Source organism: Lineus longissimus, chromosome 10, assembly GCF_910592395.1.
Source record: "Lineus longissimus chromosome 10, tnLinLong1.2, whole genome shotgun sequence".
Classification (NCBI taxonomy): Eukaryota; Metazoa; Nemertea; class Pilidiophora; order Heteronemertea; family Lineidae; genus Lineus; species Lineus longissimus.
The window spans coordinates 17,189,262-17,205,102 of record NC_088317.1 but is presented as its reverse complement, the minus strand read 5'-3'; the positions used below and the strand labels follow the sequence as shown (position 1 = coordinate 17,205,102).

General features: G+C 42.4%; 1 protein-coding gene across 2 annotated transcripts; it reads left to right on the top strand.

Annotated features, from left to right (window-relative positions):
- The first annotated feature begins 2,490 nt into the window (after positions 1–2,490).
- LOC135494940 (malignant fibrous histiocytoma-amplified sequence 1 homolog) lies at positions 2,491–14,980 on the top strand. Of its 2 annotated transcripts, none has more exons than XM_064783292.1 (4): positions 2,491–2,828; positions 10,073–13,282; positions 13,649–13,816; positions 13,992–14,980. In XM_064783292.1, the coding sequence occupies exons 2-4, from the start codon at positions 10,114–10,116 to the stop codon at positions 14,297–14,299; spliced, it is 3,645 nt and encodes a 1,214-aa protein (XP_064639362.1). In that variant the 5' UTR covers positions 2,491–2,828; positions 10,073–10,113; the 3' UTR covers positions 14,300–14,980. The 2 variants fall into 2 exon arrangements, with proteins under 2 accessions (XP_064639362.1, XP_064639363.1); XM_064783293.1 differs by lacking the exon at positions 2,491–2,828 and adding an exon at positions 7,222–7,255.
- The last annotated feature ends 861 nt before the right edge of the window (positions 14,981–15,841 follow it).

Genomic DNA, 15,841 nt, shown 5'->3' with positions numbered 1-15,841 from the left:
CCGGACTCACTGAATATTTCTTCTTATTCTTCCATTCCAGGGACCGCCACTAGGGAATCCAAGGGAGGAACATGTGTTAGCACCAGAGATATCAAAGCAGATACCGACCCTGTTGGCGCTCACCACGGCAGTCACGGTCTTCAATGATAAAAATATAGTAAGTACATGTATTTTCATGTGTGAGATGGGCCGGGCCGGGGATATTCATGAGGAAGGGGAAATTTTGTGCTTATAAAAAAGTTATTTACAAACTAAGAATCTTTTATAAGAATTTAGTCAAGAATTTCTATGTACAAGCCATATTTACGGAACTGAATAACACATTAATTATAAAAATCGCACTTGGGATCGTTTTTCCACAGCAAATAACCATTGATTGTTTGGGGTATCCAGTAAAGGTGACTGGCTGATCAACAAGTGAATCTGAGATGTCTCCGTGACATTCACTCTTGAATAGAGTAATAGGGACGGATAACCAGTTGTAAAGTTCATTTCCTTCGGAAACTAGTGAGTGACAGTCATACACTTTAAATCTCTTCTAGGAAATAACAGTCATTCGCGATCAGAGGTACAGGATATGTTTCTTGACGCTGCTGAGACCTAGTTGGTACTTTCCGACGCAGGGGAAAAGAGTAAGTGGAGGTTTTGGTTGATATGGTAGGCAGCTTTCGCAATTCTACGGACGACGAACTACGGAATACAGAAGTCGGTGGTGTCATCGAATCCTGTTAACGTGAAACCGGTAAATCATCTTTACATGTATTCAGTTGTAGAAGGAATCGGGGAATATCTTCAAAAAAAGAAACAATCGTAAATAAAGACATGAGCTACTTGTGCATGACTTGGTATACTTCGTCGTTCGTACGTAACTCTCCGTAGGGCTGGGGCTGTCTGATGCTGTTTCCATGATAGTGTACATGTATATTTTGAATATTCTTCGTTTTCTAGGCTGATCTCCTGACGATCACTCCAGCAAAGAAGCTGTCAATCGAAGTGGGACCATTCATCCAGGATATGTGCAGTTGTGACCGCCCCTATTGGGTAGACAGGGCACCACAACCGGCGCCACAACCGGCGCCTCAGCCGGTGCCGATTTTCGATGACAAATACATTGATGATCATAGCCATATGCTGCCTGGGGAGGTCGAGGACGAAATTCCACCGAAGCCGAAGATCCCAACCCCACGCTCGCCTGACACGTTTCCAACTCCAAGAAGCCCCTATATCAACCACGCGCCGACACCGAAACCAGCCTTCCCACACCCTACCCCGAAATTGCGCACTCCTGAGCCTCAGTCATACCCGATACCACGCCCTGTCCCGTATCCCGCTCCGGTACCGCGTCCGAAACAACCATACGCCATTCCTACACCATATATTCCTGAAATCCAGGCTGGCGTTCCCTACAAGGTTCCAATACGGCGAGATCCTGAGTACCCCGTGCCAGAAACCGTGAAAGCCCCAGAGAAGCCCCGTAGGCGGAGAAGGCAAGTGAAACGAGATGATCTGGACAAAGCGGACTATTTTGTTTACACAGTCGGGTTTCAGAAGATCATGATACCCAAGAAAGATGCATTATTGACGCCACCTATAGACTTGTTTCATCATTAGGATAACGAACCTTCGCCATTGTTTTTATCAGAATTCTTCATTTGTAAACAATTGAAAGTGGAATCTGCCGTCGCAAACAGTATTTCCCAGAAACAGAGCGAGCTGCTTTGGGTCACCCGCATGGAGGAATTGGATAATCGAAAAATTTTATTGGTGGACTTTTCGACGCCGAATAAGATTACGTGTTAGTTTTTTATGGGATATCAAGCGCAAAATTTGGATATAGTCGAAGTTTAGCAACGGTTTGTTGTAATCATTTTGTTCATTTGTAAATAAAATTGACCGAGCTCGCGCGTTTTGAGTGGTGATGGTTCATATGCAAGGGATATGAGATTACAGGTGGCACGACGAGACCTTCGCCCTAGACAGTCAAGCACAGATGCTCGGTGGAACGACGTTACCAGTTTCTCAAGCTATTTCACCATTTCGCGTTGGCAAATTGGCCTGCATTATCTAGCAGTCAAACAAGTTTCGCTCGCAGCACTTCTAACGACGTCTTACCAATAACCATATATAGGGCCACCGTGATAAGGCGATGCATAAAAAATGATAGTAAGATACTCTCCTCAATCTTATTAATTGACACATTTTTACGCCAAATCGAGAGAACAATTTAGAAAATCTTCGTTGAAACCACTTGAAGCAGATGTGTACATTTCTGCGCAAATAAATTGATATTTCGAAAGAAGAGTGATTGATTTCGGATGATTTCTGATATTTAACAATGTCTTTTTGCACGATCCCTTAACTTTTATGAGATGGTCGGTTCTCAGGAGTTTTTCATCTTTGGCTGTCCATGCTGCTGCTGTATTTCCCTCAGATAGATGGCATATCAGTCCAGATAGATGGCATATCGGTCCACTCGGTAAAAAAACGGACCAAGGCCTACAACTATCCAACTGACTGTCCACAAATCTAGGTCGCTTAGCTTAATCTATATACCCACAATTCTCGATAAAAATAATCCAGCGGTTAAGCCTTAACAATGCCATACGAACATACTTTATAATACTATGAAAAGAATTGAGATCGCTATGGTCGAGTAATAGTTGGTGGTTAGTGACAGGGGAACTCGAGCACAACAGGACTTGTGATATACCGCAAGCTCGATTGAGAATTTGGTTTCGCGGATTATAACATCCAGTGAAAGGATAGGAAGTCTTGAATGGAGGACTTTTAACATCTCGAACATTCTTATACTATAATGTAGAGAAAAAGTAAGTATTTCATCAAGGGTTCTGTCTTGGTTTCTGTCCTTTTTGTTGTGTTTTGCTGCTGTGAATCCTAAAGCCCAGTGAGAAGTATAAGCAATAACTTATATGAAGAGCTCGAAGCACTGTATAGCGTAAATACCCAGTAACCGTATAGTATTCAGTTTAAATGTTGTTCTTGCTTGATATCACTGTGTGTTGCCAAGTGCGAAACACCAACAATGCAAAGTTAGCATATGTATTGACTTCGGCTATGATTTTTGAAACTTTCCCAAAAGAGTGATATTTGGCTGAGATGTCTAAGGTGGAATGTTTAACTTCGCAAGGAGGAGCAGGCGGGGTATGTAACAGTCTCCATACGAGTCCCTGAATTATGTTTTTGATATTACTGATTCAGTCAAATCATTTTTTATTCTTTTTCGTCTCTTGCCCGTTGAAGCATATGCCTTATGCGTATTTTAGGCCTATTCGACCTCAATGGGACTACCACCAAGCGCCTCAGCAAGCGGTCCGGTCTCGTCATGATAAACATGCAAGATCGAGACCAACACACACGCGTCCCGTGGTGATAGTGTTGTCATCGTATGACAGTGCCTCTTACTTACTAAACGCTTTGACAAACACACCATTGTTAGTTGGTGCTCCGCGAATTTCGTAGGCTTATTGTCGTAAACGTTACGCAAATATTCCATGGTTTCCCAGTGACTGCATGCGCATCAATCGGCAGCAGTAAAATAAACCTAGAAATGATAAAGGCTTTTTGGTTAAGTTTAAGTTAACACCAGTGTCAGTGACAAATCTTTTTTTAAATCAGAGTCTTCTGGAACAATCAAGCCCAGTCGAGGATATTTCTTGTTACTACTAGGATGAACCGATTAATGACATTTCTACCTGGTCTGACAGGGATCAAAGACTCTGGTGTTACAGTCCGATCGAATATAATGGACTCTACTCTGCCTGACTTGACCATTCTGGCTATAAAGCCGGAACAACTCGGTGACAGAATAGGGGAGGACTATCAGAGGGGATACAGGAAGGGGCTAGATTTACTTTTGCACCGACCTCAATAGTCTATACATGCTTCCCGAAATTGGTGGCTTGCATTGGAACTAACTTTTTCCCTCTTGTCCGTCATTAAAGGCATTCAAGTCAACCATGACTATCTCCTTTGTCCCTCCACCGTAAGGCCCAGTTTCCCCTTATGACATCACTATTTCGGACACTCAGCGCCCCATTTCTGGAAAGGTGTACATGTGGACATCATTTGAACTAATTAGTGCATGCAATTATATGGTTCTATATGTATTAACACACTGGTCTAGGGTGTACTTGATGATTGAACAACCAACTAAGCCTCATTGGCTAGACATACGGCGGTGTAAAACACAACAACAATATATCCACAACCGGCGTGACAAACGTATGCAAATGATATAAACAAGTTGACAGTGAGCCTATGTAGACATTGAACATTCCATGATACATATAATTTTTTTTAATTTTTTTTTTATTCGTTCTCTGTGTATGATTTTTATTGCATATTTGTGTTGTCTGCTCCTTATTTGGAGGTTTTTTACAATAAATTATTATTATTATTGTAATTAGACATGCACTGCATTCATCACAGTCACTGTAACCCAATGATGCATTCGTCTCCATATCAATCGTCACCTCAGGTTTAGGCAAACATTGAGCTCTCGGTCCTGATTTTCGTACAGAGATCCACCAGTGCGGTATCAATTCCTAAAGCCACCACAGCCATAAAATCTGTGACTGTCGCATTATTATTCTTGGTATTACCTATGATGAAGGCGGTAAGGTCAAAATATGCCCTTCCTTGGTTTCTTTCTTGTAGTGTTACCTTTGAAAATTGATATCTCGGTAAATTATGCCGCGAGTACTTAAACATATCATTCCATAAATAACGCCATTCAAATGCTTGGCCATTAAAATATCATTTCATAAATAACGCCATTCAAATGCTTGGCCATTAAAATATCATTTCATAAATAACTCCTTTGAAAAGCTTGGCCATTAAGACTCGAATTGAGTCAATAAAAGATCTTAGATAGAAACTAAATCAAATATAAGTAACTGTTCCAAACGATGCTTTAGTCAATTGATTGATGATTTTACGATTTCAATTGCTTGATACTTAGATAGAACACGGACAGTTATTTCGTGATGTTTTTCTCACAGGACTTAATGAGCTGAAGGTTTTCTCCGACTTGCACTGGCGCTAAGAAATCCTTCTTCAAGTCCGGTATGACTGTGCTATAAACTGTCTGTATCTATATTGTACTCAATGAGATTGATAACTGCGTTGATATATTTTGAAGGTAATGTGATTGATGTTGATGGTATGTATAGTTCAAAACTCCGCCTGCTAACCACAAAATCGAATTAATACGTTTTAACACGCCCTGTGAGGTTTGACTCAACTATTAAAGCGTGCTAACGCGTTAGAACTAACGCATTATCTCACATTTTAACATGTTAAAGGAAGTCCATTAGGACTAGCACCAGGAAGGTGATTTCAATCACATCAAATCTACAAGTGATGAAGTACAGTATTATGTTTTCGAGGACGTCAATCGATGGCGAACAACTTGGCCGGATCTACCATCGGGCAATCAGTGGCCCAGACTAATCCATATATTTCAGTACCGGAGTTCCCCCGGAAAATCTGTTCATCACCGATATTTTGATAGGTTGATGGCGAATATCAAAGGTGCATGAATACAGGAAAGCAAATGTCAGTGCCCGGGTGCCATCCCATAACATGTTCAAAATGCAAAGGGTGGTATCGTCTATTCAGTGCACAACTTGCCTGAACTCATTATGGCTTACGGGCCGAAGCCATATTGTAGTTTATCCCTCTCAATCTCTGGTACTAAACGCACAGGTACAATTAACCTGTTCTTATTTCAAATTAGCCCTAATTAATTATACCCCATGGCCCGTCCAACCAGGGAAACAGTGGTGTATTGCTCGTCCCACTTTTGTACCGAGGGATCTCGATAAGTCTCTCCTTCATAATTGCACCAATCAAGCTCAGATACCACAGGGTACCGGATAATCTTTGGCCTAGAATAGCCACAAAAATAATTTTAACCGACAGTTGAAAATAGCTCGGCGGTATGTGGTCCCCAAATTTCATACCTCTAGGATATGTCATGAATATTAACGCACATGTACATTTGTAGATTTGTGCATACAATGTCCTTGTAGGGATAAGGTCCCCCGAATGAAGCGAATAGAATCATTTTTAGCCCGTACTGTCGACCACTTTCCGAATGCTGACCAAAAATCCTTCTGATTGGTTCAAATCCACATGACGTATAGACTAGGCTGTTCCCCAGAAGCACGGTAGAGGGCGTTAAATGTGTCAACAAGATGTCTGGTGCTATAAAAAGTCTGTAAGTGACGATGCCGTTACGTTCGCGTAACAACGGGTATTCATTAGCAGTACTATACCGCTTATTCTTTTTTATTTAATGAATTGAAAAATTATCATGAAAGATCTAGATTAGTAGCGCCGACCTTTCATTTTTGAATGTGCTGCCAGCCAATTGGGTCCCAAAAAACCCAGACATGCCGGTGCTCTCTTGTAAACACCTGAAAGAAATCCATAGCAACGACTTTTTGAAATATCGCAGAATACGAGCCTGGGGCGTTTTATTGGGGATCAATCTCCATAAATCTTTGATAACATGTCAACTGAAGTGCTGGGTGATGTGTATTTTCATCAATGAATAATTAACACTGTCGTAAAATTAGCTTTCAGCCAGTCTTAGTTAATTTACGGCGGCCTGCAGCAGTATTATTGATTAACTATTGGCACCAAGACTTTAAAAGTAGACTATTCTTAATTCTTTGCACCGATATTCTTTGCATTATATACTGCATAAGGTATTCCATCTGCATCCGTCAGACACTGGCGGATATTGTTCCGTAATCCGATGATGTCTACAATCAGAGTTACCGGTAGTAATACCGAACCTGCTAATGGCGCTTATCCACCTAACACTATTTCACTTATTGTGTTAGATATAACGTCCGACTGAATTAGATACTTGTTGACTCTTTCAGCTACTCTTGGCCTTCTATCGCCCGTTATAACTTTAAAACTAACTGTTGGTCTCGGAGGCAAACCCGTTGTTCCTAATTTAAAATCAGTGCACTACCCGAGTTTGCTATATATTTTCTTATTTTATATCAACACAACTTCAACATTGATATTGAGTTACCTTGCATCAAGCGATGATTGGAACGGGCCACACTTTACATCGATTGCATTATCGATCTACATTCTGCAGTGTTGTCATAAGAATGTTTATAGACCTGTGGCCGTACACACTAGGGCTGAAATAACTGCTTTCATTGCATAGTAACATCGATTCTCGGTTGTCTTGTGCAGCGAAGGAAATAAGGTACGTTATTTTTTCATCAAAACGGATTGTACGCCTCTTGTGGTAAGGCTACTACTTTGGGTTCCACTTTTTCAGTTTTTTTAGTGCTTCTAGTGATTCTGTCATAGACCCAGGACTGAGTTAACCGCGGTTTGAGGTGTTTTCTTTAGATTTCTACGGTTTCTCAGAATACACCATACACACACAACCGCAATGATAAATTCTAAATGTGAAAAACCGCACTTTTGAAGCAAGTTGACGACTGAAGAACGAATTCCGATGATTTTTTAAAATTAACTGACCAAACTTGCCGGTAGCACAATGACGTGTACACATGTGCCGGGTTTGGCATTTTTCCGTACTAGATCATTTTATCTTAACTGCTTAAAGACTGATGTTAGGACTTGATTTATGACTGTTTTGGGTTTATCATGTACTTTAGATTAGAACCTATCAAGTTAATGTCTTAATGCACTATAAACCTCATTGTGATAAAATGATATTGTAGTAATACAATGGGTGAGGTCAAATGAATGAGTTAACTCAGAGTCTGCCATCTTTATTTTCGTAATATTAAAGAGAATAGAGAGTATCATTACATGTAGGTCTGTTGGGGCCTCTGCGTGATTATCATGTCTCGTATTTTCTCTGACCAGCGGAGGGTTATGCCCCGGTCATCTTCCGATTAAAGGATAACATTATGTACTATTTAAGGGATATTCGTCTGTTTACATGAAAGCTTTCTCATTACATGTTAAAGGTGCCTATGATAATTTTTTTTGTAAGTTCGTTGAGTGCACATTGCAGTGCATTTTGATGCATTGTGTCGCGATAGAACCCTACACTTAGTCTCTGATACCTACGAACGTTTGGCCAAAAACTACATTGTAGTTGGAATATGTTAAAGCTATATTTTTGCCGGCAACAAAACACATCTTAGGGGTTTTAATAGTAACCGACCCAAGACTAACATACGACATGCTTAACATTTAATAGGCCCTTGTTTATCTTATGGCGGCTAAGCTATAGCATATAGAATGTGTCTTAGTATGGTTAGCACAAATCATTAAATATTAGAATAAGACTTATGGCATTTTCCTTTGCCTGTATTTGCATGTACATGTAAGTATGTGATTTTCTTTTAAAATTTTATGCTGGGGTTTAATCAAAAATATATAATCGAGTCTTAATATATTTTCGGTTTAATCATCTGACGTGTTTCATTTAGCTTTCGATACCATGTGGTGAATTCACAAAGAAAGATCACCAGAAAGAGATAGCTATCAAATACGATATTTTGTATCCTGACAACTCTGCTGTTCTTGATACATGTCAACAAGTACACCCAAATACAAAAGGTTGTTCCCAATCGAGTGCATGGATCAAAAGCCTCAATGCAGGGGTCATATTTTTGATATCATGTCTTCATAAGAAAGGCTTTCTGGTCAAGAATGTCTTTGCTATGATATCACTGTATGGAATCTTTGATTATACACTATTCTTCTGATCAATGCAGCTAAACAATCATGAAATTGAAATGAAATGAACTTATGCCTAACAAAATGCATCTATTTAGGTCCACTTGCTTAATTTCCCCTCGACCGTTTCTCATGAGTCATGTTCGTGTTTCGCCTGATCGAAATTCAATTCAACTCAATTGAAACTCTATCCAAACGTCTTACATATTTCATTGTCACTGCCCTAAATTCAACGGTGCTTTGAGAATGCTTCTTTCCATTAAAGGTAGTCATATTACGGCTAAGAGTTTCCCGGGAATAGTGCTGACTTAGCCGTCAAACTCTCATGGGAGCACACCAAGTGCCTCGGAAGGGATTCGAACCCACGACCTCTCGATCAAGAGTCTGGCACTTCCCAGGAACTTAATATTGAAACGATACAAAGGATGTACATGTAATGCCAAAAAGGACAGTACTGGCCAATATTCACACAGGAGACATACGTCAGTAAAATCCCACATCGAAGCCAAACAGTACAAGTGAAGTATAGTTCAAAATCGTCTCGAGAAAGGTCAACATGACCACTAATATCAACCAAAACCACCAACAAACCAAGCACTTGTCTCACCCACAGCACCAACAATTCCCTAAGTATATATAATCAACGCTGAACACGTTCCAATTAGAAAGTGATCCCAAAATAAACCATTAACTCGTTACGATTGTCAAAAAGGGGAAACTAAATATTTGTGTTCTTAGTTTTCTATTAACCCGATAATACAAGAAATAGCATTCCTCTTGTGTTGACAATGGGTGTCGTTATAGGCCTTAAAATTACGATATGTAGGCCTATTAAACGTTGCCATGTATTGGGCAATCAAACTTCTCAATGTGTTGCACTATTGCACCAGGTCTTCTATCATACCTTTTAAACGACTTTGGACGAAATGCGTCGCCTCAAATGATCTATGAACGAACATTTCTATACATGTACTTTCATATTTCTCAATGGGATTACATGTACTTGCATCTGGTCTTTTTGTCATTCCCTTTGTGTTTGGCCATAAGTTGAAGGTGTTACTTAATGGACGTTCAGAAAGTATACTTAGAAATTTCACCAGCCTAAGTGTAAATAGTAACTGGTTATAAGCCATTTACTAGTTTTTCAACGACATGTACTTCCTTGTTGGTTGATGAATACCAACATTGGGAAACTCGATTATGTCTCCTGAACCGCCATTGCCCGTTGATTAAATTTCAACACTTGATTATCTCGAGATTAAGAGACTGAGCTGTTGTCGTCTCATCCCTACTATCACTTGCATTCCTATATGCTTCCTATATGCATAATCTGATGACAGCCTTCATTCTATCTTTTCAGATCCTATCCCTGATGTCTGATGTAGATACGACAGCCCTATCATGATGAAGAGGAAAGGGTCGCGTGAACCTAGTCATGGCATACTCAAGGTCCCCGCAAAAGATGCGAGGACCGACGGCCAAACACTGCCTGTCTCGCCGAGGGTGAAGTTAACGAATGGAGCAAACGGTCCGCAGGGCGGAGTCAAGTTCGAAGCGGAGCTGGAGGAACGGAATGGGTTAGAAAACAATGTGGAGATGCTCAGCCCGAGTCCGAGGGCATCGTCACGGGTCTCATCTGCCTCTTCCCGCCACAGCGACTCCTCCATGGTTTCGAGTTTGAACTCGATGTCCTTGGACAATGTCCACGATCTCAGCCATCTTGGAACGCGGCGAAGTTTGTCGGTAATGAGTCAGTGTAGTTCCAGCACTGCCGGGCAAGGTCCGTTGGCACACCTTGGGTTCGCTGGTTCTCGACACATGCACCCTGAACGCCTGCCGACGATGCGGTTCCAGAAGGCTGTGAATCTCCGCCTGACAGATCTGAGTCCAGAGAGCTTGGAGAACTTCCACACCCTTGCGCCGACGCTTCGGAGATTAGAACTCAGCCATCTTGGCTTGAAAACTATCCCCAAAGACATTCTAACTAATCTCGAAGGACTCGAGGCGCTGGGATTAACAAGGAATTCACTCGGTGACAACAGTTTTCCCGACATAATCAAAAATTTAAAATCCTTGGTAGATTTGAAATTAGACTATAACGGCCTGACCAACTTTCCGCAAAATTTGCAAAAGTTGAAAACACTACAAAGGTTGGGTCTGTCGCAAAATCAGTTGAAAACTGTGGAGGGTTTGGAGAAGTTAAAACGATTGACTATCTTGGTGCTAGATAATAACAAACTGACGAGTTTGTTTGCGGAGATCTCTACGATGCGGAGGCTGGAAGTGTGCTACTGCAGTAATAACTTACTCTCGGAGGTTCAGCCCGCTGCGGTGAAGCTGTTGCGCCATCTCAGGACTGTTGACATTTCAAATAACTCCATTACCTCTCTACCACCAGAGCTCTTCACACTGCCACATTTGGACCTCTTGAATGCAAGTAATAACAAGATAAACCGCCTCCCCACCATCACCATACGCGGTGTGCCAAAACACGTGGTCAAACACATAGACTTGTCCGAGAATCTGATCATCCGGTTTCCGGAACATCTGTTAGTAATGGGGAAAAGCTTAGACATCAGTAATAACAAAATTAGCAAAATTGCCGGTAACACGATTAGAAAACTAGCCTGGCGGACAGAGAAACATGTAGACCTTGCAGGAAATCCACTCATTGCGCCTCCAATAGAGATTTGCGAATGTGGGTTACGGGCAATGATAGGGTACTTTCAGGAGCTTAAGACCCAGATGAAGTCCTACCAGGGCATGAAACTGATGGTCGTTGGGCCCAGTATGAGCGGGAAAACAAGTCTTGTTCAGAGCATGATGGATGAACAACCAAGAGTTGAAGATCCCGAGGATCGGACCATCGGCATCGACGTCTTTGAAATGCCGATCGAGACGGCACCGGAGGGTGATCCATCCAAACCTCTAAATGTCTCTGTCTGGGACTACTCTGGCAACAGCTTCTACAGGTTCACTCACTACTATTTCCTCGAACAGCCCAACTTGATCCTCTTGACCTTTGACCTGTCGACCTACACCAAGCAGAAGTTCGAAAAACTGCTTGACACATGGCTGCAATGGGTTATAGCAAAGACTAAACATCTAGTTCTCATCGTTGCTGGCACACAGATGGACAAGGTAAAGAAGGGGCCCACTAGAGTGGCACAGATTTGTAAAGAGGCACTCGAAGGGGTGAATGCTTACTTTGCGTGCCATTTTGATTTCCTAGATCGCGCTGTAAAAGACATTGAGAGCAGACCAACTATCTCCCCAGCGCTTTCAGAGCAGTTTAAACTCTACATGCAGTTAAAGAAGCTCAGATTGGATATTTACCCCGAGGTCCTCGCGACCAGTGCGGCGACTTTGGAAGGGGTCGCCGACTTACAGAAAGCCATACAGACCTGGGCTCTAAACAAGGATATCTTTCCCCGGAATATGCGTGAGATCCCGTCGCTTTGGTTGGATGTGGAGTGCTGGTTAGAGGAGCAGGGAAACTTGATGCCAGTCCCAATCGTCTCCTGGGAAGAGTTCACGGACATGGTCTCTGAGAAGTTCGGCATGCGACACCTGATGACGAACATCGCTGAGTACCTTCACGAAACTGGGAAGATTCTCTACGGCCCTAACAGCCCAACCTTTAGTGAGTACGTCGTCCTACGTCCACCCATGTTTCTGGATGCAATGAAGACCATCATCCGGCACGACTTGGACATACTCCTGGATTACGCTGTTGATGACAAATTCAAGTCGTCAGGTATGGGGGTTGTGAGATTCAACAAATACAAATCTGATTTCTTACAAGGTGGCGTCCTGGATAGAGAGTTTGCCAAGATCCTTTGGAGCGGTGTTGTCATGGATGACGGACGGCCCGAGGAGGTAATGCGTCACCTGGTTTACAAGTATGAGCTAGGTTATCCCGTGGGAAAGAAACACAAGAATGGGACCTTTGATCTCACAGTTCTGCCGCCGGATCCAAGTCTGTCCGCCCGGTCCTCCTCTCCTATCAGTGAATCTGGGATCTCGACAACCTCGAAAGGAGGACGAAAACATAGGAAGAAGCACAGCGGGAAGACCATATCGGACGCAGGTGACGCGGAATCAGTCTCAAGCAAGAAGCACGAGAAACACGAAATCCCCGTGATCACCAAACTAATGTTTCCGTCGCAGCGTCAAGCAGAGAGGCCAGAATCAGTGAAAAACGACCTGGCGCACCTACTGGGCAACCCTTCTGCCTGTACTGTATTCAGATTCCCCCGCTTCATCCCTCCGGGCCTCTTTGAGCGATTCTGCACGCGCATTCGTATCCATGACGACAAGTACGAATTCAACTTCTCCGAGCATTGGCAAAATGGCGTCATTGCCGCACATGGCCAGAAGAGGGTGCTCCTGTATCTGCAAAAGGTCGATGAAGATGAGGGCGGCTGCCACGTCCGGATAGAGGTCCGCCATCTTGGATTGGAACAGGAAGAGGTTGATGAAGACACGGAGAAAGCAGAAATTGAATCCATGTGGGCGTGCCTACTTCCAGTAGTGCATGATATGGAGAAGCTTCTGGAACAGTTCCCAGGTGAGTTGAATTTTAGGTGTAACAATATCGTCTAAGCACAAGTGTACAACCGTATTTCCGAGAAACAGCATTGTTATTGGATCATAGTTCCCACTGTAGCCTACTCCGCAGATGGCACCATTAAACACCCAGGGTAAGGGTAAGGAGAAGGAGAAGGGTTGTTCCGTCAGGTTTGAGAAGGGTTGCTCCGTCAGGTCTGTGAAGGCCCGGGAAACCTTTTCAAATACATGTATATCCTAGTTTCTTCTCCAGCATTCGTTCTTAGGCGGTGATACATATGACTGCGTTTTCTCGCACGGTGCTCACATCGAAGCTATTCATATGCTTCAAAGATTGAACCATTCATAAACCTTTTCGAAATTTCAGGTGCGTGTTTTCAACGCCTGATGGCCTGTCCAGCCTGTGAGAAGCTAGGTTTCATAGGAGAATGGCTGAACCCGAAAGAACTGCAGAACATGCAGTTCAAGGAGTGCAGCGAGTGCGGCGAGAGTATTAGTACTGTGTTCCTGGTGCAGCCGAGGGAGAAGCGCGGTGGTAAGTCAATTGATTGCGTGGCACCCAGGAAGAAAACTATGGATGTAATCAGATCCTCAAGATCAGTGTGCAAGCATTCTGATCAATGTTACCCAAGAGTGCTAGCTTTTTTGTTTTCCTCGCGAATGCCTAAGAAAGGAACCTTACTCTGATAAAGTATCCACTTCCATTTCAGCCGAACTGATCAAAATGAAAAACGAGAGGGCAAGGCTGAGAAAGCTGGAGGAAGAGCGAAGGTTGGCGGATCTTGATGCCCAGCCCAACCCTTCAGAGGCCGCTGAGAACGTCCAGCGGGTGCCCTCGCCAAACGTGCCCAGGAAATCTAAGGAGAGTACTGTGGAGGCTCCCATTGGGCAGGAGCAGGGCAGTGCCAATGGTAGGAAGAACACGGTAGCTGCGGCGTCGGATTTAGCAAACCTTGAGGTGCCTCGGCGGAAGAACACGAGTTCTGCCAGGGCAGGTTCTCCGAAGCTGAGTAGATAGGAGTACTTAGTGCCTACTCTGACCGTTAGGGGTTGAAACCACCTGTCTGCATTGGATTGTATTGTTATGTGACGCATTCTTCAAGCCTTGGCATTGGTAACCGGTGCCAAGTACAGACAGTTAACCAGCGTACCATTTCCCTCTCCACCTTGATTACGCTAAGTGGCAGCGGTCTCATTAGGGATTGCTTGAGACTAAATTGCAGAAAGACTTATCGAATAACATACATATCATACTCTAGGAATTTAGATTCATCCAGTGTGGCCGGGACTAGTTTTTAACATTTATTTTCTTGTGGAAAGCATATCGCGAAAATGACACAGGCGAATATCACATCCACTTCGCAGTAGTATGGAAACAGTCGGATTAAAGAACGTCAGCGAGACGTTGAACGGAGATGTCGTTCGACCTGAGCAGAAACGACTGAGATTTGTAGTAGGCACTGCAACGACCACCGCAAACACTAGATTTTTGTTGCATGCGACAATAATCACACTTCACTGCGACAAAAATTTCTCATTTGCGATGGCTTAAGTATACGATGTACATGTAGTAGTCGCTTGATCAAACTATTATCAGCCTTAAATAGTGCTAAAATGTGATCATAACTTATTTGTACATATACTTTCTAGATTGTAGTTTTATGTAGTATTTGGATGTTAAACAAATGCCTAAAATATCTGTGATAAATTGTAAAATAAAGTTAGTAATGTTTTAGTTATATGTATATGCATTTTTTATGTTCGATAGCTTTATTGACATCAGCTTTTCCTTTAGATCAGAGAGGGCTTCTAAATAGTATGAAACCGAAGATAATCTAACTGCTTCATCGATTTTACTCGAATGGACATCATAAAAATACATCGGCACCAATCAATAAACAGGGAGAGAACTCGATGGATGATGAGCACTCGAAAATAATTGGAAATCTCCACAAGTGGAGTGGAGATATTTCTATAGTAACACATGTAACAATGTCGACTCTCTACTTCGAAGAGTGTTTCTTGGTGTACATGTCATGTCCTGTAGAAGGGCCTCCGTGTTGGCGTTTGCCTGTGATTATATCATGTACTAGGCACTATAATGCCTTGAGATTTACAATGAAATTCGGCACAACTCTCTGCATTTTGAGTGTGAAAACTAAATCATAAGATATAAGGATATAAAAGAAAGGTAAAGTATCATTTTCATTTGGTTTAATAGGAAGGTCAACATGGAAATAATCAAAATCGAAGCGCTTCGTTGTAAGAATTTCCATCAAAGATGGCCGCTATCGGACGCTAAACGTAAATCTATATCGTTACTCATCAATCAAATTTAACAAGCCGATTCTTCACCAGCTCTGAGCCTTTACCAGTAAAGGGTTGTATCGAGCTCCACTGACAATCTACGATAAGCAAAAGAACTGAGTTCTTGGTCGACGGAAAAAGGCTTTTGACTAAGTTGACCACGTCATCAGTCCGTGTGGCGTTCCATTAGGAAATTCGGAATTCGTCTCATTAATTATGAATTCGTCAATCAAAAACAAAATAAACATGAGAC